The sequence below is a fragment of the Oncorhynchus mykiss genome, chromosome 6 (genome assembly GCF_057628025.1).
Source record: "Oncorhynchus mykiss isolate SJ-2025 chromosome 6, ASM5762802v1, whole genome shotgun sequence".
Taxonomy (NCBI): domain Eukaryota; kingdom Metazoa; phylum Chordata; class Actinopteri; order Salmoniformes; family Salmonidae; genus Oncorhynchus; species Oncorhynchus mykiss.
The window spans coordinates 35,412,102-35,437,870 of record NC_143027.1 but is presented as its reverse complement, the minus strand read 5'-3'; the positions used below and the strand labels follow the sequence as shown (position 1 = coordinate 35,437,870).

At 45.3% G+C, this 25,769-nt stretch overlaps 1 protein-coding gene across 38 annotated transcripts in view; it reads right to left on the bottom strand.

Annotated features, from left to right (window-relative positions):
• LOC110525840 (autism susceptibility gene 2 protein) overlaps window positions 1-25,769 on the bottom strand; it is a 405,912-nt gene that overhangs the window by 4,479 nt on the left and 375,664 nt on the right. For 6 of the 38 annotated variants that reach the window (XM_036979978.2, XM_090237745.1, XM_090237743.1 and 3 more), the window contains 10 exons: window positions 13,446-13,872; window positions 12,315-12,568; window positions 11,231-11,391; window positions 7,348-7,398; window positions 7,062-7,157; window positions 5,783-5,854; window positions 5,603-5,632; window positions 4,791-4,862; window positions 3,832-3,964; window positions 2,578-2,661 (listed from right to left, as the gene is read on the bottom strand). In XM_036979978.2, the coding sequence (XP_036835873.2) occupies window positions 2,578-2,661; window positions 3,832-3,964; window positions 4,791-4,862; window positions 5,603-5,632; window positions 5,783-5,854; window positions 7,062-7,157; window positions 7,348-7,398; window positions 11,231-11,391; window positions 12,315-12,568; window positions 13,446-13,872 (1,380 nt within the window). Of the gene's footprint in view, window positions 1-2,577; window positions 2,662-3,831; window positions 3,965-4,790; window positions 4,863-5,602; window positions 5,633-5,782; window positions 5,855-7,061; window positions 7,158-7,347; window positions 7,399-10,865; window positions 11,126-11,230; window positions 11,392-12,314; window positions 12,569-13,445; window positions 13,873-25,769 lie in introns of all 38 variants that reach the window. The other 32 variants (XM_090237740.1, XM_090237746.1, XM_090237744.1 and 29 more) reach the window with 11 other exon arrangements.

Sequence of the window (25,769 nt, the reverse complement as noted above, 5' to 3'; positions counted from 1 at the left end):
GGTTCCGCCTGGATTCAGAAAATGGTTCCAACCCGAATAAACCTTCATCATTCTACGTAGTGCTTTTAAAAATGTTATTTTACTAAGTGCCTTAGTTAAACCTGGTCACAGTTTACATGGAACTAAAATTGGAAAGGTATGCATACCTACCGGAGGAATCAGGAGACAACATTATCAAGATTTCAAGATTGAGGACGACTGTCAAGAAGACACAATGGAAAATTACTGAGGATATATCAATGATGAATGATCCTTTAATCTAGTTTTGAAAGTCTTCCACTCTGTGGTGAATGCAATGCCACGGTTTGTCAATTTATCAGCAAACAACAGCTAGGAAATCATTCCTGTCATGTCACACTTGAGTTCGTTCTTTGGGCAGGAATTTCACCCAAAATCTTTGAGGGGTGTAATAACATTTCCCCCCTGGGCACCAGGTGTTTATAAACTCAAATTGGATTGACTCAAGAGCTTATCCCATGAAATCATCTTGCTGCACTGAAGCCAAACAACATCTTTGATGGGAAATACAGAAGAATACAAAAACCTCTATTACTCTGTCTGTGTAATAGACGAGCAAAACTTGAAGATGCTATAGAAAGAAGCCTCAAGGTAAAATGTCATATTTGCTGAGGCCATCTGCCTCTGTCCAAGACAGTACGAAATAAGACAGTGTTGTGCAGTGAAAAACCTTCACTTGAACAAAGGGGCTGGAAAATAAAGTTGGGGGATTAGAAATACTACCTCAACAAGCCCAGAGTTGCCTTCCATCCACATCAGTACAGGAAGGAGGGTTATTCAAGGGTGTATTTAATGAATCACAGGGGGAGGGCTCTCTATACACAGCCCTAAAGTAAAATTCAGTGCAAGAAATGGAGCAATAGGATGACCTCACTAGCTAACTAAGGACCTCTAAATGCCGATTATAACCTTCAAGTGAACTTCGTTTCCAATCAACAATGGGCTATGTTATCAAATGATGCCGCAGTAGGGTTGCAAAACTACTGGTTATTTACCAAAGTTACTGGAACTTTCAGTAATTTTAGTAATTAACAGGTAATCTATGGCAATCTATGGTAACTTTGGTAATTTCTACTTCAATAACTGAAGAAAATATATATGAATATATAGTATTTGTTTTTTATCCGTGTCCATATTGTCCTAGAGTCTCTAGTGGATAGACAATATGGCTCAAGAGAAAATAGCCTAATTAATGAAAAAAGCATCTAATCAACAATGGCACACTTCCAACCACTGACCTTTTTTTTTTTACAACTGGCACCAGTTTGGCGACAAAACATTTACAGGGCTCTAGACTCACTTTTTTTTTACACCAACTTTTTCAGTTGATGGCACCAGCACAGGATTTGGTTGCATACATGTTTTACCACCGAGCGGCGATAATGATCTGACCTGTGTCCAGTAATGTACCTGCATTTCATACAGAACCAGGCTAATAATAACTAGCCATCTTTTCAATTATGCCCTTGCAGTGCCAACTGAAAGCTACTGGCCCGGATGAAAACAATACTTGCACTGGAAAGCGGATGATGCGTGCATAATTTAAATGTTATCTTTAATTTGCGGGCTGAGCAAGTAGCCTAAAGCCTATAATGACCTACCGTCCATACACAAATAATTACATTTTAACTTGACAATATCATATTTACATTGCTTGTTTGGAGAGAAAAAAATCTCAAAAAGGCTGTTATTATTTGTGATTTTGAACAGTCACTCTACAGTTGTAGGGCCCTATAGGGAGATCACTATTGAGATCACCACCCCCCAAAAAATGTAGTTGCCCTTTAAATCAATTGTAGGGTGGCAGGTAGCCTAGCAGTTAAGAGCATTGGGCCAATAACCGAAAGGTCGCTGGTTCGAGTCCCAGAACTTACTAGGTGAAAAATCTGTCAGTGTGCCCTTGAGCAAGGCAATTAACCCGAATTGCTCTTGTAACTAGCTCTGGATAAGGGTCTCTTCTAAATGACTGAAATGTAATTGCGTGCCTAGCAAGAGACAGTGTCTTTGTAACGTACAGTGTAGGCTACATGTGATGGCAGAGTTTGCAAAAACAAATGCCCCGTGATTGATACAAATCATCAGGATATCATTCACTTTGCAGTCAACATTTAATTGGGAAAGCCTTTAGAAAAGTTCATTCAAACAGGGTATGATGACTGAATTGCACATCACAAAGATTCATACCCATTGTTGCGTACCCATTGCTATTTGAATAAATCTTTAAAAAAAAGATTTACAGCGTTGTCATTCTATTAATACATTTTCTTTCATCTTATTTGATTATTTTACATATTTCTAAATGCAATAAGGCCACACAAAGGGCCAGAGATAATTCCAGTACCCAAAAAGGCAACCAGATATCATATGATAAAATTCCCCCCGAAACTTAAAAGTTACCAAAACATTGGTCGTTTACTGGTAAACTTAGAAAGTTACCAGTAATATACCCTCCCTTCGCAACCCTATGCCCTAGTGACTGTAGAAGTATTCTCAAAACGAGTGCAACCCTGTGAGAGAGGAAAAAGGAAAAAAGTGACTGTAAAATGTGGTGCTACTTACACTTACCTGCCAAGTGGCTGGGAGGCAGGAAGCCACTGTGGTGGGGGGAGGGGCCGTACGGGGAGGCGGCCGGATGGCCAGAACCTATGGGAGGAGAGAGAGTGTGAGAGACCATGTTACCTCAGTGTGTCCACTCATTTAGTAGCGTGACAGCAGCCATCTGTCCCAACCTCTAACTAGGCATCCTTGCAGAGGTAGGTCTGAGAGGAGAGCGCCCCCAAACAAACCACCCTGAGTCAGCTCTATGGTGACCTTTAACCCTGTGACCTCTGACATGCTCCAGACTGAAGAAGAATGGCTAATACTGATCTTTTAAATGTGGAAAATAATCAATATTTTACAGTAGCAATGCTAATTAGATAAACATTCAAACCACCACAAATACAGTGAAGGATATCTGATTTTTCATTGTGGCTGGTTGAGAAAGGCTTGATAGAAATTACCATAACATTCAATAGTTTCACGTGAGCGTGTGTGTGTGTGTGGATGGGGGCGCTTTGTTATGAACAGACGTTGACCTCTCTTACAAAACGCTCTTCACCCATATATCATGAATGGTTAATGAACGAGCCAATTACAAGCCCATACACGATGATACAATACTGCATAATTACAAGCTAAAGGGCACCCGCCTCCATGTTGCCCTTCAAGGCAGGTTCTACCAGTCAATTATCACACTGATTGTGTTCCAAATGGCACCCAGCCCTGGTCAAAAGCAGTGCACTATGTAGGGAATAGGGTGCTATTTGAGAGACACACATAGAGAAACATCCATATTCATGTCCACATCTGACACAGTCTGGAACAACACTTACAACAACAGCACTTCAACTAGAGTCAGCTGTTGCCTGGCGACTCAAAGTGAGTTCTTCCGCTGCTCTATGCTCGCTACATACTTCAGTCTGAGACGTTGAAGTCGTTTATGGTGACGTCCAAATGAGGGGTGTTGTACAAAACAAAGTCATCAGCGGTCGGATCGTCTCTAACCAATCGGAGTATGCAAGCCAATGACGAAGTTTCAAAATGCCACTTGACCCATGTGAAAGAAATTAACGTCGGCGGGCGTGGCGTAGCGTTTGGCCAGAGCAAGGGGTCAGCTGTGGGTAAAGGAGAACAGAAGTAGGGGTGCTGAGGGTGCCGCAGCACGTCTGTAGCGTGATCCCCACAAAATGGTCTGTACCCTCCCCCCTCCGTCCACAAAAATAATCCTTCTGTGCCCTGTGCTGGGTGGCTGACGATGAACCCTATACTGACCTGTGGAGGAGAACATGGGTCGTGCCAGGTCGTGGGTGTAGGGGAACCCAGGAAACACCCCTGGGGCGGGGGGACGGCTGAACAGGTCCAGCTTTCCATTCATGTCCAGTTTGTGAGGGTCTACCTGCATCTGCTGTTAGCAAGAGGGAGGGGGGTAGGGGGGCCGAGGGGGAGAGAGAGAGAGAGAGAGAGAGAGAGAGAGAGAGAGAGAGAGAGAGAGACAGAGAGAGAGAGAGAGAGAGACAGAGAGAGAGAGAGAGAGAGAGAGACAGAGAGAGAGAGACAGAGAGAGAGAGAGAGAGAGAGAGACAGAGAGAGAGAGAGAGAGAGAGAGAGAGAGAGAGAGACAGAGAGAGAGAGAGAGAGACAGAGAGAGAGAGAGAGAGAGAGAGAGACAGAACACAAAGGAGGTGAAATAAAAAAAGATAAAGAAAAGGTAAGAGGAGGAAGAAAAGAAACAGAGGAACTGTCAGTGTTTGGATGTGTAAGTAATTAACAATAATTGATGCCAGCACTGTCATAGCTCAAGGAGGGACTTGTAATCTGCTATAATCAGTACTATAATCACTGTGTGAGATCAGACAGGGGTGACAACATATATAATGCCACTAGATCCCCAACACATACTGTGTCATAACAACACCAGGGTAAGCTGATTAGGCCTACTAAACCCCATGAGGACGGGGTGCCTATGACAGTGACACCATGACAGAGACAACAGGAGTTTTCCAAGCCATAACCAAAATGTCCGCTGCTTAACTAGATACAGAAAAATAGGAATCCTCTGGAAAGGAAAACACAGAAACACACACAGAAACACACACACACACACACACACACACACACACACACACACACACACACACACACACACACACACACACACACACACACACACACACACACACACACACACACACACACACACACACACACACACACACAGACAGCTGGCCCACCTTCATCTTCTGCTGATGGTGGTAGATCTGCCAGGCGATCTGGACGTGCACCGCACACCACTTGCCAGGTTTCTGGAAATACGCAAAAGACTCGAGGTCAGACCCAAACCCTCAATGCTATGACACAATGGTACTGTAGAATTTACTCAATGCTTTGACACAATGGTACTGTAGAATTTACTCAATGCTATGACACAATGGTACTGTAGAATTTACTCAATGCTATGACACGATGGTACTGTAGAATTTACTCAATGCTATGACACTATGGTACTGTAGAATTTACTCAATGCTATGACACAATGGTACTGTAGAATTTACTCAATGCTATGACACAATGGTTCTGTAGAATTTACTCAATGCTATGACACGATGGTACTGTAGAATTTACTCAATGCTATGACACGATGGTACTGTAGAATTTACTCAATGCTATGACACGATGGTACTGTAGAATTTACTCAATGCTATGACACTATGGTTCTGTAGAATTTACTCAATGCTATGACACGATGGTACTGTAGAATTTACTCAATGCTATGACACGATGGTACTGTAGAATTTACTCAATGCTATGACACTATGGTTCTGTAGAATTTACTCAATGCTATGACACGATGGTACTGTAGAATTTACTCAATGCTATGACACGATGGTACTGTAGAATTTACTCAATGCTATGACACAATGGTACTGTAGAATTTACTCAATGCTATGACACGATGGTACTGTAGAATTTACTCAATGCTATGACACAATGGTACTGTACTTGATTTGACAGTGCATGAAAGGAAAATGAAACCATCTCTTACTCTGACTGATGTCCTGAAAGGATCTGATACCTGCGTCGAGATAAGAAAAAAACTGAACCATTATGAACCCACAGACATAACAATCAACAACAACCAAATCAATTGAATGAATCTCTATTGTTGACAGAAAAGTGTGTGCTTGGTGCTTTCGAGGGACAACCGGGGCCTGTGTCTACTAACCCGTGGGTCCTTCTGTAGGAGTGTGTGAGGTACTGCCCCCGGGCGGGAGGCTACGTCTATGGGGTTGGAGGACTAAAACAAACGATAAAGAGATAGAACGAGAGCGGGATATGGAGGAGAGAAAGAGGCAAAGCAAAAGTGTTACAAAGATGGTGGGAAATATGGACTTTGCACAGACTGAAGCATAACATGGGCAAACCAGTTCACACTCAAAAACATTGGCTCTTCTGCATTGATTCACGGCAAAGAGTCTCTGCAGCTAGAAACTGTGCGTGACGTCAATGGCTAGCACTCCTTTAAGGGCTCCGGTGCAGTGTCAGAAACAGACTGCAAAGGATATCTTTGAGGTCTAGAAGAACCAGAATGCCTAGATCCGCCATCGTAATCCATCCCAGAGTACTAGGTGATCCCTGTAACCCTAGCACCACACCTTCCATCCGTCACCCTTCTACCTCCTCAGTGGGGGGATTAAGGTGGTGTACTGTACTCTGACCACCACTAGCACCAGACCACCCTTCAACCCCTCTATCCTTCAACCCCTCTCCTGCTGCTCAGTGGTGCCCAGCGGATGGGGGGGGGGGGGGGTAGGGATTTAGGTGGTGAATGGAGGGATGGAGGGGGCTAACTGTACTGCACTCTAACCATCTGGAGGCAGCCAACAAAAGGCCTCCATAATAGAGCCTGTGGGGAATAAGACCAGGGGATTTAGGCCAGCTTTGATTGGTGGCTTACAACAGGGTCAGAGCCTATTGGGCGCCTGCCAGGCCCTGATCGACACACACACACACACACACACACACACACACACACACGCGGCTGCTGCTTATCTCCCCCTGCACAGTGCAGCGTGGCGCGGTGGCTGGCGGCTCAGGCCCAGCCAGCTTAGAGACAGGCCTTGTTTGCATAGTCCATTATTGGGAAAAAAGAAGCAGGAGCAGATTTATCAGGCCGGTTCAATTCAAACGCAGCTGTCTGCTGCCCTGTACACAGAATGAAAAGTAAGGCTTTGGTGCTATTCAGACCCCCTGATTCTATCCTCATTTCTTGGGTGAGACATCGAGAGAATGGTAAGTTGCCAGTGCGGGTGTGTTTGTGAAAAACCGGGTGCTGGTTTATTTGTGCGTATGTTTTTTTTGTCCTGTGTGGGTGAGGGAACGAATGCGGATACATGTGTATGTCTGGGTGCGCACAATGGATGAGCGGATGAGTAAAAGCAGGTGCTGTATTTTGTATGTGTGTGCGTCTGCAATACATGTGTGTGTAGGTCTGTGGGGCTAACCTTGGGCTGGAAGGCTCCTTGCAGTGAGCTGAAGGGTCCTGAGTGGGGGAGCAGCGGGGGCATGCCTGGCATTGTGGGGGGGTAGGAGGGGAAGAACTACATGGGGGAGACACAAAACCACCTCTTAAAACAGATTACAACAAGACACATAGAGACGACCCCCACACATACTTCAACACGTGCAGCAGAAGAAATGACCTAACTACCTAACCACAGTAAAGATTTGATAGAAAACATACTGAGGGCATGGTGATGGAGGTGGAGAGGAATAAATAGGGTTACTTACATTTGAATGTCTAATGAATGGACTGTCCAGTTTTGGAGCGTATTTGTCGAACTGCAAAAAAAGAAGGAAAAGACAGTAATACGTCAGTGATGCCAAACTGACCAATGACAATAACAGGAAGTCTGCATCTACGAACCAAAGACCATCAAAGGAATACAGTGAAACACAATTTGGACTCATTACACCTATTCAGTGATACAACAACACAGGAGAGAGGAAGTTCAGAACAACAGCAGTCAGATCATAAGCCCACGTTTGACAGCAGCTGGCTTAAAGAAAACACTGAGCATTCTGGGGTAATGAGTTTGACTCATTTAGCATGCGGTTGGCCGGCCGAACGGCAGACGGAGATGGCGTTAAAATCATCAGCGATATGACTAATCAACTGGACTACCACGATTAGGGAGACATGATTTTCCAATTCGTCTGCACCACAGAAAAATAGCCATCGAATTAGGTGTAGATACAGTACTATACTTGGGTGGGGGGAGCTCTCCTTACCTTACAAAAAGGCCCCAGTGTAAAACGAGAAGATTGAGTAATGATTCTTATTGGGTGGAACATTTGGAGAAATGTTCATCTAATTGGCTGTGACAGATGTAGGGTTTTTACAATGATCTCTGTTATCGAAACGGAGCACACAGAGAAACATATACTAACAGGGGGGTTGTCAATTTAGTGTGTGAGACAAAAGAGAGACTTGAAAGAAAATCGCAGAGACATGTCAATATTCTATGCGTAAGATCAAATAACTGTGGGTATAAGAACAGTAAGTCTTTTATAGGGGAAATTGAATTGGGCAGACTATGTTTTCCATGCAAGAGAGCTCGTTTTGGACATGTACAGCATGAGACTGAAATAACTTTGGAAGCCTCAAATGGTTGAATATAATGAAACATTTTTCCGAAGCATACCCTATGACTAATAGAATAATGACATTTGGATTTCAACAGAAAGACTATAGCCTCATATGCAGCATCAGATTATGTATGCCTTCATGTAAGCCAATACTGCTCCTCTATTTTGAAACTGGCTAATTGCAACGGACAGTAACTTATTACTATTCCGTAAATACACAAACCATTTGCATGTACTTTTGGAAGTGTTTTGACAAAGCCTTCTTGGCAAGCCACCGCTGGTTTGGGTTTACATAAAAAATAAAAATGGGTTGCACATGAATCAGTGAAATGTGTGTGTGTGTGTGTGTATGTGTGCCTCCCTCCTGCGACACAAACGGGAAAGGAGGCGGTTTTTCTCGCTCAACACACTCGGCACAGCTCCTCTCTCTAACTGGGCTGGGCCTCCCAGTGAAGCGGGGCCATTCAACATCCAGCCGCAGAGAACGGCCACAGCGGCGGGCAGCGTGTTTGTGTTTGCGGGCGATAATTGGCCCAAATCAAACACAGACACCCTATTGAGTGGAAATGCTGATGCAGCTTCCGAGCACATTCAACCGGTCAGCTCCCCTTCCCCCCCCCCCTTCTGAAGCACGGGTCTGTTTAATGTTTTACACCGGGGGAGCAACACTCGCTGGTGGCTTTATGGCTGTCTATAAAACTCCTTCTTTGTAATTTACGGGGCCCTGTCAGAGGTTTATTGTAAACAGCTTTGGATAATTAAAGCTCAATAATTCATCTTTAAACAATTAAGGATGTTCCTTTTCCCTAAGAAGACAGAGGGGAAAATAGACACTCGCTGTTGCCATTTGGCAAGGCCACCTGCTTGAGGGTGTAGAACAATAAACAAAAACAGAGGATTCATCATTTCATTAATTACAGCTATTAGCCAAGGGCTGTTACGTAGCTGGAATGACATGGAGCACTCCAAAGTGAGCACAGCTGGGCCAATGCGATCCAACTGCACACTTCATGACCAACACTAAACACAACCACAACATCAACATGACTCGTGCCTCTCTAAACAGTCAAATGGAAGTGAAATAGCGATGCTACTGGAGGGAAGGGAGAGAGAGAGAGAGAGAGAGAGAGAAAACAACACGGGTTAAGTAAAAACCGTCTCAATGAAACATAATACATTAACAGCCTTAAAATTCCATTGTGACAACAATGCATCGGCCACAACATACAGATGTGAACGCACACAGCCACACACACACACACACACACCACACAATACCACTATTAGCAAGCGGACAAAATAACTCCAGTTCTTTTCCTCTTCAAACAGAGTGCATATCAATGCATATAAATAATGTCCGGCTGACATTTGGAGGAATGGAGGGCTCAGCTGCAGACAGAGGAGGATAACAGCAGCCTACACATGCTTTTTGACTAAGAGACACAATCTAAACTAAACAGTCTCCCTGACTGCTTCTCACATCGCTGTGTAATGTACTGTAAATAAGCTAAGCCTTTTTCCTGGGGTTTATGACATGTTAGATTCCACAAAGCAAATAGCTCCCAGTGCTCTAAATGGGCCCTAGACTCTTAATCAGGGGTCATGACATGATGGATTGTATCTATTAGGCTAATGTTGAAAGGGCACAAATGCGAGTCCTGTCTGAATGGGTTTCTCAGATTGCTACATGCATTCCAAATGATTGATGGATGAATACTCAGAACTTTTCCGGGGAAAATTTTTCCGATCTAGAGCTGCCAATGTTTTGCCCTTGGCTGACTCGATGCCGGTGCCTTGCCTGATGGCGGTTGAAAAGGCACGGAAGCAATTATGCATTATCAAAACAGTCCGAATGACGTCACTCCCTTTCATCTGGAATGAAGTCATTGAGTGTAACCACAGGCTTTGAATTTGTCATTGCTGAGCATAAGCCCCCAGTGCACCGCAGTCACGCCACACATCTGTTGGAAGGCCCTTTTTGTTTCTGTTGCGGTGCAGGGAAATCAGAACATTCAAAAACATTTAAAACACATCCATATGAAAACAATGAAAACACTCCCTTCAATCGGTCTCCTTTGTTCCAGGGCAAAAAAATGGAAATGGCAAAATGTATGTCATGTTCAGAGAGAGAATGATGAATAAATTGAATCAACTGTACTGACGTACATTGAACGGCATGGCTTCTGCAAGCTTCCTTGTGGTGGAAAGGAAAAGGGGCATATTGTGAGCCTCTGTGCATTGTAAAGCAATGAAGCTTGGGGCCATCTATACAGGCTAATCCACATGTAAAACTCTGGTCCCAAAGCATAACGTCTAGTATTATATGTAGCAGCAGTCTGTGAGTTAGGTCTGGTTTCAGCATTGAGGATGAACCACTACAAACATGTGTACTGTTGGAGGGGAGACTACTCATTATGGGGTTGTAGTGAGGATTATGCCCCTGCCTCCTATTTCTCAGCCCTCAGTAAAAACACACTGTTACAGTGTCACTGTAACATGTTGGGTGGGGAAGGAGGGTAGGCTCTGGCCCTATCAGTCGGGGGGGGGGGGGGGGGGGGTGGTACTGGAGGAGGGCGACCAGGGGAGTCGTTTGGAGATTTGGGGGACAAGGAATAGGGGGGGGTTGAGGTACTGTATATGGGAGCTTTACTTATCCTCACATTTCTGGCTGGGGTTCGCACCATGGGGGGTGCGGTGGGCGGAGTAATGATGGCGGCCGGGGGCAGACTGGGCGGGAAGGGCGTGAAGGTGTGCTGGTGGGTGTGTTGGTGCTGATGCATGTGCTGGTGTTGGTGAAACGCTCCCCTCAGGAGTGACACAGGGGCCAGCGGGGACCCCGCGGAGGACGGCCCCCGGCTCCGCCCCTCTGAACTCTGAACCAGGAAGCGGTTATTCAGCTCCTGCCGCAGGAGGTCATGCTCTGTAAGAAAGGAGAGCGAGAAAAGGGGGGGGAAAGGGAGACACAAGAAAGGCACGGACGCCAGTCAGTTTTAACAACGGGTAGAAGAGAAGAAAGAATAGTCACCTGGCATTCTCTGTTTCTCCAGCTCATGCTGTGAGGGTTTTCTACGTGAGGACTCATTGGTGGCGGTAAGAGAGTTGCCTGTGACAATGTGCCAATCAGAATCCCCGAATGAGGCTGGCAATACATGATTGGTTGGTTGAATGATATCAACAGGCTGGTATCTAAAGACAAGAGAGAACCAAGAGTCACCTCAGCAGAAAACACAAGAGACTCTCCCTCCACTCTGTCTTAGATGTCAATGCTACAAATTCTAGCTACTCCTAGTGCTATTACTTTAATCGTCTATTACAGTACAATAAACATTGAAATAGTATCAATAAAGAATAATTGACAACAAACAATCATTTAGCTTATTCAGAGACAAAGTCATATAAAGATACAATTTGTCTACATTTGACATATTTCAATACAATGTAAACATTACAGCATTTACACAGTAGAAGAACAAAAGGGCAGCTTTAATATGAAAGTCTTACGTCATTTCGCTCAAGTCTTATCTAACGTGACCTCCCCCTGACCTGGCATAAGAGAACAGTTAGTTGACCGCATGCAGTGTGGAGGTGGGTGAAAAGATCCTCTGGCATTTCCCTCCAAACCCAGACGACTAAAACAGAACTAACAAAGGGGTGCCGTGTCGACAAATGCAGGCTAATATTGTTTGGGTTTAGAAATCTCTACCACTGTTGAAGTAACATGGAGGGGCATCAATATGTTTCAGAACCCTTTATAATTTGTAATGGGATTATTTAATAGTCTTCTATCTAACCATTGTTCCCTCTGTTGGTGCATGTGAAATTGTAATAAATGAGTTCACTTACCACATCATCCAATTAGAATTGAATGGTTACAGCGCTTGTTACAGAACCATGTAACCTGGCATGTTAACGTCTACTTAATGTTACATAAATCACTTCATTTATTCCCTCTGTACTTGGAAGCTTGTACTGTACAGTTGGGTTTACATTTATTTCTGCAACAATTGACTTGGAAATCACAATATAAGATTGTTCCTTTGGCTGAATTGCTACTTAATGTTAGAGACAGGCTAGCCTTGATGCCAGAGCGGTCAGGAGGGCAGTGTTACCTGGGTAGGGGGTGCCAGCGGGGTGCCCAGGGACCACAAGGCTGTTGGTGGGTAAGGTCGGAGGTGGCGGAAGTGTGGCGGGGGTTGCGAACATGGCCGGATGGCGATGGGCCGGGCTTCGCAGGGAGGAATAGTGCGAGGTCGAAAGGTTGGCTATGGACAGGGGCAGGGCCGGGGTGGAGGAGGGGAGGCCACTCAGGTGGTGGGGAGAGGGGGGCAGGTGGTGGTGTTTGGGGAGGCCTGCACTGCCGCCGCTGTGAATGTAATGTTAGAGAAGACAGAGAGAGAAAAACCTTGTCAGCAATGAGTTATAGATTGTGTATTCAGTGAATTTGTGTTGGTTTATTACATGACTGGAAGCTGCATCTGTAAATGCTGAGAATATGTGTATATAATGTGATGTGCTGACCTGAATTTCCACTTGAGTACACAATATAAAAGGAATTGTATCATATTGTAAACTGGGTGGTTCGAGCCATGAATGATGATTGGCTGACAGCCGTGGTATATCAGACCATATACCACGGGTATGAAAAAACATTTATTTTTACTGTTCTAATTACGTTGATAACCATTTTATAATAGCAATAAGGTACCTCGGGGGTTTGTGGTATATGAACAATATACCACGGCTAAGGGCTGTGTCCGCGATGCTTCGTGCCTAAGAACAGCCCTTAGCCGTGGTATATTGGTCATATACCACACCCCCTCGTGCCTTATTGCTTAATTATATCATATCAGCAAGGCATAAAGCAGGGGTGTCAAAGTCATTCCACGGAGGGCCTAGTGTCTGCGGGTTTTCCTTTCAATCAAGACCAAGACAACCTTTCTAATTAGTGACCTTAATTCATCAATCAAGTACAAGGGTGGAGCAGAAACCCGCAGCTACTAGGCCTCTGTGGAATGAGTTTGACACATGGCATAAAGCATAAGAAGAATGCTAGGCATAACTAAACAGACCCAGAGCATAATGATCTGACATTACTAAACAGACCCAGAGCATACAGATCAGACATAACTAAACAGACTCGGAGCATACGGATCAGACATAACTAAACAGACCCAGAGCATACGGATCAGACATAACTAAACAGATTCAGAGCATATGGATCAGATGGTGTCCTACTGTACCTGATGTCGTGCAGGCTGTTGTAATGCAGCGGGTGATGCTGGTGCACTTGGTGGCTGATGAGAGGCCTGGCGTGGTGTTGGTGCTGGGGGGGAGGGAGCGAGACGGGGACCCGGTGCTCCTGGAGAGGGTGGGGCTGGGCCCTCAGCAGGGGAGGGGTGGGGAATCTGGGGATGGGCGGCACCCGATCTGACTCTCTCTTGATGAGGAGGGGGGGCGGGGAGGTGAGCTGCGCCTTGGGGAGGGGCTGAGGGGGGCCTGCCGCAGTGGCAGCAGGGGCAGGGGAGCCCGAAGGCGGGGAGGCCGGGGTGGGGCTGGACACGGGCGGGGCGAAGGACACCTCGTTACTCTGCTCCTGGCTACGCTGGAGCCCAGAGACTTTGGCCGAGCTGACAGTCTTGGACTCGGGATTCTCATTCGTTGACACACCTGGATAGACAAATAAACAACAAACGTGTTGGTAAGCATCCACCATAACAATTGAAAATGTTCCCCTTATTAGAATTCAACCCATTTCTTAGTACGGTTCACCATTGCCTGGTGAAAGGAAAAAGCTTGGAGAAATGTCTGTTTAACAGTTATGGAGAACTATGTGTGGTATGTAGGTCCAGAAGACAGAGCTAAGCCAATAGCTGCCTCCCCTGCGACTCTCTCCCTCACCTTACTGCCTCTTCACTTCTTCTACCCAAGGTTCCCCGTTTCTTTCCCCGTTTCATGAAGTGTTTAATCAGGTCATTTTCATGCTTGACTATAATCAGATGATCAAATTTCTGCGAGCGATCCAGTCAGTATGAATAAATCACACCTAATTAAAGTTAAATGCCGCTCCTATTCAGGGCTTTGCTGAGCACACAATCGGGCATGAAATAATTATGTTTCAATTGTGCTGTGAAAAGAGATCATTGCCCCTTATCATGGACTTTTTGCTTCTCCCTCCCCCAGATCTTTCAAGGGATTTCTAAAGCTGTAGCCAAGCACTTTGAACCCAGCCAGCCACTTCATCACAGCCAATTCATCTGGGTGCCTGGGAAGACAAGGAGCTTTTATAATGAAGAGCATTCCATAGAACTGCCCTGATCAGTACCGAGAGCACAACATTTTAATGGGTTATAATGTTTCTACGAAATAACTAATACCACAAAAAGAAATATACAGCTCAAGGAGAATTTAATCGGAATCTACTGACAAAAAAGCACTGCTGGAGAAAATGGTGGATGACAGAACAAGTGGTAGTAGTGATAATGGCATATTTCACCACAGTCAGCTAGCTACATTTAAACGCGCAGGGTGGATACAATATTACTAAACAAGACAGTGGTAGCAGCGGTAAACCTAAAATATACGTTTCAAATTAGCAAAGCAGCAAGGAGCAAGTGGAATCCCTCTGAATATAGAAATATCACAGAACAAATATGAAAGGAGCAAATTGAGAGTGACAGATCAAGATAGAGGGAGAGAAGAGCCAAGGAGAGAATGGACCTTTAAGCATCTCTAATCTCTGCTTCTAATGCAGCGGATTCAAGAAGGCTTACTAGAGCCTCAATTAAACAGCTCCATGGGCGCAGCACAGCCCTGCAGCAAGCAGCCAGTGAGAGTTAGCCTCCAGCCTTTAGCAGCCAGTGAAAGTTAGCCTCCAGCCTTTAGCAGCCAGTGAGAGCTAGCCTCCAGCCTTTAGCAGCCAGTGAGAGTTAGCCTCCAGCCTTTAGCAGCCAGTGAAAGTTAGCCTCCAGCTTTTAGCAGCCAGTGAGAGTTAGCCTCCAGCCTTTAGCAGTCAGTGAGAGCTAGCCTCCAGCCTTTAGCAGCCAGTGGGAGCTAGCCTCCAGCCTTTAGCAGCCAGTGAGAGTTAGCCTCCAGCCTTTAGCAGCCAGTGAGAGCTAGCCTCCAGCCTTTAGCAGCCAGTGAGTTAGCCTCCAGCCTTTAGCAGCCAGTGAGAGTTAGCCTCCAGCCTTTAGCAGCCAGTGAGAGCTAGCCTCCAGCCTTTAGCAGCCAGTGAGAGCTAGACTCCAGCCTTTAGCAGTCAGTGAGAGTTAGCCTCCAGCCTTTAGAAGTCAGTGAGAGTTAGCCTCCAGCCTTTAGCAGCCAGTGAGAGCTAGCCTCCAGCCTTTAGCAGCCAGTGAGAGCTAGCCTCCAGCCTTTAGCAGTCAGTGAGAGTTAGCCTCCAGCCTTTAGCAGCCAGTGAGAGTTAGCCTCCAGCCTTTAGCAGCCAGTGAGAGCTAGCCTCCAGCCTTTAGCAGCCAGTGAGAGCTAGCTTCCAGCCTTTAGCAGCCAGTGAGAGCTAGCTTCCAGCCTTTAGCAGCCAGTGAGAGCTAGCCTCCAGCCTTTAGCAGCCAGTGAGAGCTAGCCTCCAGCCTTTAGCAGCCAGTGAGAGCTAGCCTCCAGCCTTCAGCATCCAGTGAGAGCTAGTCTCCAGCCTTCAGCATCCAGTGAGAGCTAGTCTCCAGCCTTCAGCATCCAGTGAGAGCTAGTCTCCAGCCTTTAGCAGCCAGGGAGAGCTAGTCTCCAGCCTTTAGCAGCCAGTGAGAGCTCAGCTCCTCTCAGCTCAGAGCCTCAGAGCAGATAGACTCCTAATAGAATATCCAGGGCTTATTAGAACCCGCTTAATTGTCCAAGGATTCAAACGCCCATAAAAGGTAATAAAACGCTGTATGGCGATTTTAAACACGTTCCCCCTTCAACTTTACAGGAGCAACGGGGGAGGCAAAGGTGTCACGACTTTCCTAATGAATTCAGGTCTGGTTATAATAATACGGCTTTATTATAAAAAAAGAGTTTGGAATATGATGCCTTGTCTGGGTGGGGGCCTTGTCTCAGAGAGAGAGGGAGAGAGAGAGAGAGAGTGAAAGGCAAATAATTCTCTGTTGAAATGTCACCCTTCACTGATGTTGCCGTGGAAACCCCTCTCTTTCCTAGACACATTGTGGAGGAACTGAAGGCAGCAGTGTTGCTACCAGAGTTGAGCCACTAGGACGGCTGAAGCTGTGACACTGAGAACACAATGAGTGGTGGTGGGTTATCTTAATGATGATTATAATGGGTTGTAATGGAGGCGGGGGGAGACTCTCAATCTCCTCATTAAAACGGTTCGCCAGACTAGACCAGGCCGAGGGGGGGGGGGGGGGGGGGGGGGAGGAGGAGTCCACTTCACACATGCATGCACACACACAGATACACACAACCATGCTCCCACGCAAGCATACACACAGCCAGGGCTGCCATTTACCTTCTCATTCTAATGAAGGGCACCAGGATCTGATTCAAAATCAATGTTTAAGGCAAGATGACATAACCTCTTCATCCTACCCCCTCCTTTTTCGAACACTCTGTTAAAAATCGCGCAACTTTTCAGCGTCCTGCTACTCATGCCAGGAATATAGTATATGCATATGATTAGTATGTGTGGATAGAAAACACTCTGAAGTTTCTAAAACTGGTTAAATCACGGCTGTGACTATAACAGATCGTGTGTTTCATCGAAAAGCGCAAGAAAAACTGCTCACTGAAAGCTAAAAATAATATCCATGCGTCACTTTCATGGATTGTTTCATGCAATTCCTACAGATTCCACACGATGTCGCCATTGTCGTCATTATCCGGGGAGTTTTTTGTTGGTAAATCCAACTAACTGGATTCCATTTCTTCCGGTCTCCGCCAGGATGTTTTGAAGTGCACATTTTCAGCCATTGATTTGAAGACGAGGAGCTATTGAATACACATCGCCCTGTAATCATTTTGATAGATTATAAACGTTTACTAATACCTAAAGTTGGATTACAAAAGTATTTCGAAGTGTTTTGTGAAAGTTTATCGTCGACTTTTTTAATTTAAAAAAATGACGCTGCGTGTTAAAACAATGTTTTTTTCTGATTTACACAGCTTCCATAGATGGCTATTTTGGGTATATATGGACCGATTTAATCGAAAAAAAGACCCAATAGTGATGTTTATGGCATATAGGAGTATATAGGAGTATATAGGAGTGCCAAGAAAGAAGCTCGTCAAAGGTAATGAATGTTTTATATTTTATTTCTGCGTTTTGTGTAGCGCCGGCTACGCTAAATCTTTGTTTACGTCGCATTCAGGCATTTTGGGGTGTTGCATGCTATCAGATAATAGCTTCTCATGCTTTCGCCGAAAAGCATTTTAAAAATCTGACTTGTTGGCTAGATTCACAACGAGTGTAGCTTTAATTCAATACCCTGCATGTGTATTTTGATGAACGTTTGAGTTTTAACGAGTACATTTAGCATTTAGCGTAGCGCATTTGCATTTCCAGGTGCCTACTTGAGACATCTGCGTCTCAAGTAGGAGCAAGAAGATAACAACCCCTACTACTGTCTGGTCTGCCTAGGGGCTGTTGCTAAAATGGTATACTATCATACATAGTTGAAGTCAGAAGTTTACATACACTTAGGTTGGTGTCATTAAAACTCGTTTTTCAACCACTCCATACATTTCTTGTTAACAAACTATAGTTTTGGCAAGTCGGTTAGGACAATTGTTTACAGACAGATTATTTCACTTATAATTCACTGTATCACAATTCCAGTGGGTCAGAAGTTTACATGCACTAAGTTGACTGTGCCTTTAATTAAACAGCTTGGAAAATTCCAGAAAATGCTATGGCTTTAGAAGCTTCTGATAGGCTAATTTACATAATTTGAGTCAATTGGAGGTGTACCTGTGGATGTATTTCAAGGCCTACCTTCAAAATCAGTGCCTCTTTGCTTGACATCATGGGAAAATCAAAAGAAATCAGTGAAGACCTCAGAAAAACATTGTAGACCTCCAAAAGTCTGGTTCATCCTTGGAAGCAATTTCCAAATGCCTGAAGGTACCACATTCATTTGTACAAACATTAGTACGCAAGTATAGAAACCATGGGACCACGCAGCCGTCATACTGCTCAGGAAGGAGATGCGTTCTGTCTCCTAGAGATGAACATACTTTGGTGCGAAAAGTGCAAATCAATCCCAGAACAACAGCAAAGGACCTTGTGAAGGTGCTGGAGGAAACAGGTAAAGCGTAGTAAAACAAGTCCTATATCGACATAACCTGAAAGGCCGCTCAGGAAGGAAGAAGCCACTGCTCCAAAACTGCCATAAAAAAGCCAGACTACGGTTTGCAACTGCACATGGGGACAAAGATCATAATTTTTGGAGAAATGTCCTCTGGTCTGATGAAACAAAATAGAACTGTTTGGCTATAATGACCATTGTTATGTTTGGAGGAAAAAGGGGGATGCTTGTAAGCCGAAGCCGTGAAGCACGGGGGTGGCAGCATCATGTTGTGGGGGTGCTTTGCTGCAGGAGGGGCTAGTGCACTTCACAAAATAGATGGCATCATGAGGTCGGAAAATGATGTGGATCTCAAGACATCAGTCAGGAAGTTAAAGCTTGGTCGCAAATGGATCTTCCAAATGGACAATGACCCCAAGCATACTTCCAAAGTTGTGGCAAAATGGCTAAAGGACAACAAAGTCAAAGTATTGGAGTGACCATCACAAAGCCCTGACCTCAATCCCATAGAAAATGTATGGGCAGAACTGAAAATACATGTCTACAAGGCCTACAAACCTGACTCAGTTACACCAGCTCTGTCAGGGGGAATGGGACAACTTATTGTGGGACGCTTGTAGAAGGCTACCCGAAATGTTTGACCCAAGTTAAACATTTCAAAGGCAATTCTACCAAATACTAATTGAGTGTGTGCAAAAGCTGAAATAAATCTTCTCTCTACTATTATTCTGACATTTCACATTCTTAAAATAAAGTGGTGATCCTAACTGACCTAAGACAGGGCATTTTTCCTGGGATTAAATGTCAGGAATTGTGAAAAACTGAGTTTTAATGTATTTGGCTAAAGTGTATGTAAACTTCTGACTTCAAATGTATGGCTCTCAGCTTCTATCTGCTTCATACTGTGTTGGGCATATGCCTTGAAGTTCTGAAATGCCCTTGTAAATTCATAGCTATATACACAATCCCCCTACAACAAACAAACAGACATGAGAAGTGAACAATGAAAGGAAAACCTTGTTTGTTATTGCTGAGAATGTACAAATCCCATAACAACTCTAGATTTTCTTTCTGTCTGAAGCTAAACAGAAGGCCTGGTGGTATCCAAGTGACAGGAAGTCTTCTCTGACATGTTTCATCACAGGGCTTAATGCGGTTACAAGAAGATTTCAACTGGTAACACTGTCACCGCCCAAAGCAACTAACAGCTCTCCTCGCAACTGAACCTGGCGACTGTCAACAGTATTTCCACAGTCAATCACAGCTGTCAGGTTTTCACTTTGCCCTTTTCTCTCAGGACAACATGTTATTTTCCTGGAAAATCCCACACCTTTATACAGTAGGAAAGTTGAGCTGTTCTAAAACATCATAGACAGTCATTCAAATTAGGCCATGAAAATGGGGAGGAAAAACAAAAATGCCACAAAAACAACCTGTCATGCATGATACAACATGGCAACAGATGGAGATAGAGCCAGGATGAGGACAGCCCTCCTGTGAACCTCCCAGGCCCAGTTAGTGCACGAGTTGACAGTGACACTCCCTTGGGGAGTGTTGGCATCACTGTTCACCAGATGACATTTCAGGCCACTATTGATCTTTTTAAAAGTCGTTCCTGTGGCCTGTGTACTCTGGGGATTTAGCCCTTATGTACACGTGCCTGGTGTGGCACTGAAGGGAGGGATGGAGGGAGGAGATTATGGATGGGGGGGGGGGGGGTGGATGAATGGAGGGAGCAATAAAGGGAGGGATGGAGGGAGGGAGGAGGGGACACCAGACTGACGACAGGCCAAGGGACGCCCCCTCGATGACTGATGTGTCCATCGGGGACGTGTGTGACCTCTGTGACCCGTGTTGTTGCTCCTGTCTCTGATACCCTTCACATCTGACCCTCTGTGCCCCTGGAACATCTGGAGAGCTGGCCACCAGGAATAGGGTGCCATTTGTGATGCAGGAATCTCCACTCCTCTTCACTCTCCATCCTGTCCCTCTACACTGACAGAAAGACACAGGGAGGCTAGACGGTCTGTGCTGCCAGCAACCCGGGCCATCAATAAAGGACAAGGTGGTCCATCATGATCATGACAACACCGTTTCTCCTCACAGAGACCATTAGGTTACTCTGAGTAGATTGACTGATAGTTGATGAGGCTGGGATGTTTTACATGTCAAATAAATGCAGGTTGTGCATGACCTACTTCACATGAACCATTTTGCCCCTTGGGGAGAATAGGTTGGGAATAAGAGGTTGTGTATGACAATAAACAATTCGAGAGGATTTGAATGAAACAAGAACAGACCATTGAGAACCAAAGCAGTTCTACTGTGTGCGCATATAATTACTATTTTTGCATATGTCTTTGTTTACTTTACTAGATACCCAAATGCAGGGTGACTTGCAAAGTATGGAAGAGAATCCATTGTCAATGCTTTGCTATTTATTTCAGGCACACCAGGGATGTGGCCACCTGCAAACGAACCCAAAGTCCCTCTGGATCAGAGATCTAAAACCTGTCCTAATTGGGTTGCCACAAAACCATCCATCATGCAAATCAGAGAGTTGTATGAATAACCTGGCCACCACAGCCACCACTGGCCTGCAGTCCAGTACAACCCAGGGCGGGAGGAAACAAACCTGCATGCAAATGCAGTTTTAAGATTAGACATTGGGATTACGCAAAAAATCCGCAACATGCCCAGAGGCCATTGCAGCCAGGCGCTGAGAGAAAAAGAGAGAAGATCCAAGCCACCCCGCGCCACCACAGTCACCTCGCCCGCCAGCAGTTCTCATTGACAAGGCAAACGCTGCGGTTCGCTCACATTACATCATCGCCTGGCCGAAACATAAACAGTCAGGGATGCTCACAGAAAGAGGATATCTAAAAAAAAAAGACGCGAGTAAATACATGAAACGAGGAGTCTCCTGAAAAAGTTGGAGGATGCAGACAGTACTGTAGGACACGCTCCACCTTGCTCTCCCTTCCAGCTTGGCTCTGTTCAATAGGAAACTCTCCTGTTTCTCAGTAGAACCAGGCTTCTTGGTTTTCTTTTTAATCTCTCCAGTGTCTGTCTGTGCACGCCAAGGCCTAGCTAGCTCTAGCTCACGACTGACTGAGTGGCTGTGGATGATGACTAAAACAGATAATGGCAGGAGACAGAAAACTAAATGGAGTCTTGGAATCAATACCTCATTGCCGCCGGCCTGCCTGCCTGCGAGGCATTCTGGGTAACAAGAAGAGAAAAAGAGGCAGTGATTTGATCTAAATAATTTTGGAGGATAATGAATGAATGGGAGACTGGCTCGTCGAGTAGCGGCAAGTCGTCATGTTGATAATCAAATCACAGCAAAATTTGCGATGGTCAGTTTTCCCCTCCTCACACTATTTCATCTGCCTGGGAGCGTTTGGAATGGCATTTAGCGGGAGGCCAAGGCAATGCTTTGTGAAATTACTCAGAGATGTTAATGGGAAATGAACAGGGAGAGGCAGCCAAGATATCTAGAAAGTGGGGACAGCTGGCGTGTTTCAATTAGTTCTTTCCATTGCAGCTGACAAAAGAACTCGAATGGCAACAGAATAGGATGGGTGTTAAGCTGTAACACGTTTACTGTCAAAGCCTGCACATCAATTGTGAGCACCTAATGTTCATTTGGAAGAGCTGGGCTGGCAGCCCCGTCTGGTATGAATCAGTGTCTCTGTTTCTGGATTCAAACCCATATGGCTATATGTGGCAACAGGCATATGTCATCGTCTCCTGTGGCACATGTGATTGCTGTTGAAGGGGATGGTGCAGATTCAGATTAGCAGGCGTTAAATATGGATGCCTGTATGTGCCGACTAGCCAAAATCTGGTACAAGCCATGTGCTTCAGTGGTGGCTAAACCATTAAAAAGCTCTGGTCACAATGAAATTGTTATTCCCTCAACCCCCTTTCCTACCCCAAAACCCAGCAGGGTTTACCCCCACGGTACTGCTTTGTTGCAGAGTGGCCACGTGCTTCAGCGTGCCAATCACTCCCAGGCCCATATGAACACCCTCGGGTCGTTTGAGGTCAGTGCCACTGAGACTTCCTGAAGAAAAAAGGCGGATGACATCTTTGAGCCTTTCCACATAAAGCTCAAGTTCTAATGGCTCATCTGACACACACAGGCCACCCCCCGCAGCCTGGAATGTGTCCCCTTTCACAGCCGTTGACCCCTGACTAAGGCAGTTGCCCTGGGGAACGTGTGGACAGACATACAGCGGGAGGAACAGCTATCAACTTCAAGGGTGAATTAAACAGAGAGAGAGAGAGAGAGAGAGAGAGAGAAAAAAAACATCTCCGGAAGTTGTTTGTGATGTGCGGTGCGGCTCTGAGCTGAGCGCACTGGCCTTATCATTCCATTAATTAGCACGACACGCTTGCCCACTGGACTCGAACGCAGCAGCGGCAGCTGTCTCGATTGATTACAGGAGCGGACGCAGCGCCGCAATTATCTAGATGACTGGAGACAACGCCTGCCACTTCTAATAAAGGCTCCGGACTCCTGTTCCCCATCATGGTGCAGTGGAGAGAGACAACCAACCAACCAAGCCTCCCCAACCAAGCCTCCCGCCTCTCTGATACCTTCTAGACCTTTTCAGTCTCTCTACAGGGCACAACAGAGCTCTATGCGGGCTGTACTTCTTTAGCAGCGTGGCAGATTTATTTAGGCTTGCATAATGCCTTAACGTTTTCAACAAAACTGCTTTGCTGCCCTGGCGGAAAGCATCCTCCATTAGGACCGCCAGCATGGTTTACAAGCCACAGAGAAGCGAGGTAAAAACAGGACAGAGAAATGAAGAGAGAGAAAAAACATCATCTTCAAGCTTCAAGTCTCAGCAGAGATGTGTTTGTCAGATACGTTTCTTCTGGGGATTCGGGAAATGTAAATAAAGGTACTCTCCAGCGTCAGTTCAAGCATGAACCTGCAACGAGCCCACGTCACTAAGTGGATGTGATATTATATTTCAGTGACTAACTGAGTACTTCTCAATGGAAGGAAATGGCTGAATGAAAATCATTCAACAGATCCCAAGTGGCATGACAGGGAGCTGAAAGAGCCTACATGTTTTTCTTCTCCACTCATTTCAGTAAATAGCCTAACTGTTCTCCCCTCTCCACCCCCAAAACAAAGCAACAATTGGGAGGTTGACAACTCTCCACCAGTTGTCATACATCATTCAATGTTTTGACGTTTTGCCGCCATAGCTTTTCAGAACCATGAAGGGGTAGGATAAATACTTTCTGCAAGATCGAGTTTCGTCAAGTGCTTCCCAGATAACTGTGTCTATTCGCTTTGAATTGGACTGTGGGTTCCAGACCAGATGTTGATGTAGATTCCCACCTGTTTTATGCAAATTGTTAAATAAATAAATAGATTCTTATCCAGTAGAATACTAGTACAGCAAGCTTCGTAGTCAAAGCTAAGCTAAAAAACGAAATCAACTATGATGTCGTTAGTTGGAACTAGATCGTCCATAAACTGTTGCATGTTTCTGTCATGTCTTTTTGACATATTTTACCTTGGCGTTATTACAGGCCCAGCCTTCCAGTTCTCTACTGTTATGATCAGAGCCTGCAGACCACTGCCTGTATACCTATGTAGTTATTAGAGCTCGTCAATGGTCCATCCTTCACTAATGCATTCCTGCTTCCAGTTGAACATCATCACTGGTGTCTCACATTGCATTTCCCCAAGACTCACATAGGATATATACGTCATGGTGTTTTTAGTGTGATGTTCTCGGAAACAGATAGGCCTAGCTCCTAAAGGTAAAAGATTGACATATGCCTAATGGATGGGCCTGGGCACAGGACACAGGACACATATTGCGCCTGAGACAAAACAAATGGTTAATCAAAGTAAATATAAATAAATACAGTTCATAGTCGACAAAAGCAGAATAAGAAGAATGCACATTTATTCATTTCATTTAACAACACTATCAGACAGTTTATATGAGTTTCCATGATAAATACACCCACTGTTTATCATCCTATGTTAGAGGCTAGCAGTAACCCTATCTACCAGACCAGGGTGGGGGCCTTAAACCTTTGTTGGCTGTTTCTCTATAGATAGCACCCCCATGAGATGTGATTTAAAGTGCCCGAGGTTTCAAATGCTGTCCCCCTAAGGACACAAGCTGTCCAGTAGACAGACACACTGATGCAATCAACACCAAGCCTTCATGAGGCTTCTGTTCACAGTGTGACCAGTGCTAAGCTGCTCCTGGGGTGGTTTACCATTAGGCTAGGACTGCAGACGGAGACGTGACAGCTGTTGAAGATGAGCGAGAGAAACACAATTCTCCTCTAATTGCCATATGTGCAAAATAAGTCAATCTCAGCAGAAAACTGAAAATAGCTCCAATCTTCATTTGTCAGAGCTGAGGACATTTCAACGGCGGTGACGTTTCTAAATGGCACACAGAGAGAAGAGATTAAAGACAGAAAGAAAGCCCCCATTTTGCTGCTACGAATCTCTTCCCTTGTCAAAGCTGATGACATAGTCAGAAGGCTACGGTGCAGATGTTTAGAATAGCTCTCATGCAGAGCTTAACTAGACAAACACTCAAAGCCTCCTCTGCTGTCGCTCCATTTGGGATCCCCCATGTCCTCCACACAAACCACAAAAAGGGTGAGAATACGCTGGTGTATCAGGTTAGCATACATTCCCAGTGTGTCCTAGCACCCAATCCATCATTCTTAATTAGAGTGCTTCCATGGAGCGCAAGGGGGATAAAAAAGAGACAAAGATACACACTCAGAGGGAGAGTGGAAAGACACACACTTAGAGGGAGAGTGGAAAGACACACACTCAGAGGGAGAGTGGAAAGACACACACTCAGAGGGAAAGAGGAAAGACACACACTCAGAGGGAAAGAGGAAAGACACACACTCAGAGGGAGGGAGGAAAGGAAGAAGGGAGGGGGGAGTTAATAGGGCAGAGGAGAGGAGAGAAGGAGCAGAGGGCAGGGAGTCATGTCAAGAAAACTAATGGAGACAAGGCCCAGCCCCTGACCTGTGGGGCTGCTGTAGGCTGCCTCCCTGCTGCAACACATGCAGCTCTGTCTGCTCACTGACACACTCGCACACATACGCACACTTTGTGCTGACGGGGCCTGAGGAATTGGGTCAAGACTCATGGTAGCACCAGAGTAGAGAGGCCAGCACTAACGTACCGGACACCTGTCATCAATGTCTATTTTTTTTTATATTTAGTAAATAATTTTGACAGTAACCCTCCAAAAAGTTTTTTTTACTGATTGAATGTAAGGGGATGTCGGTGAA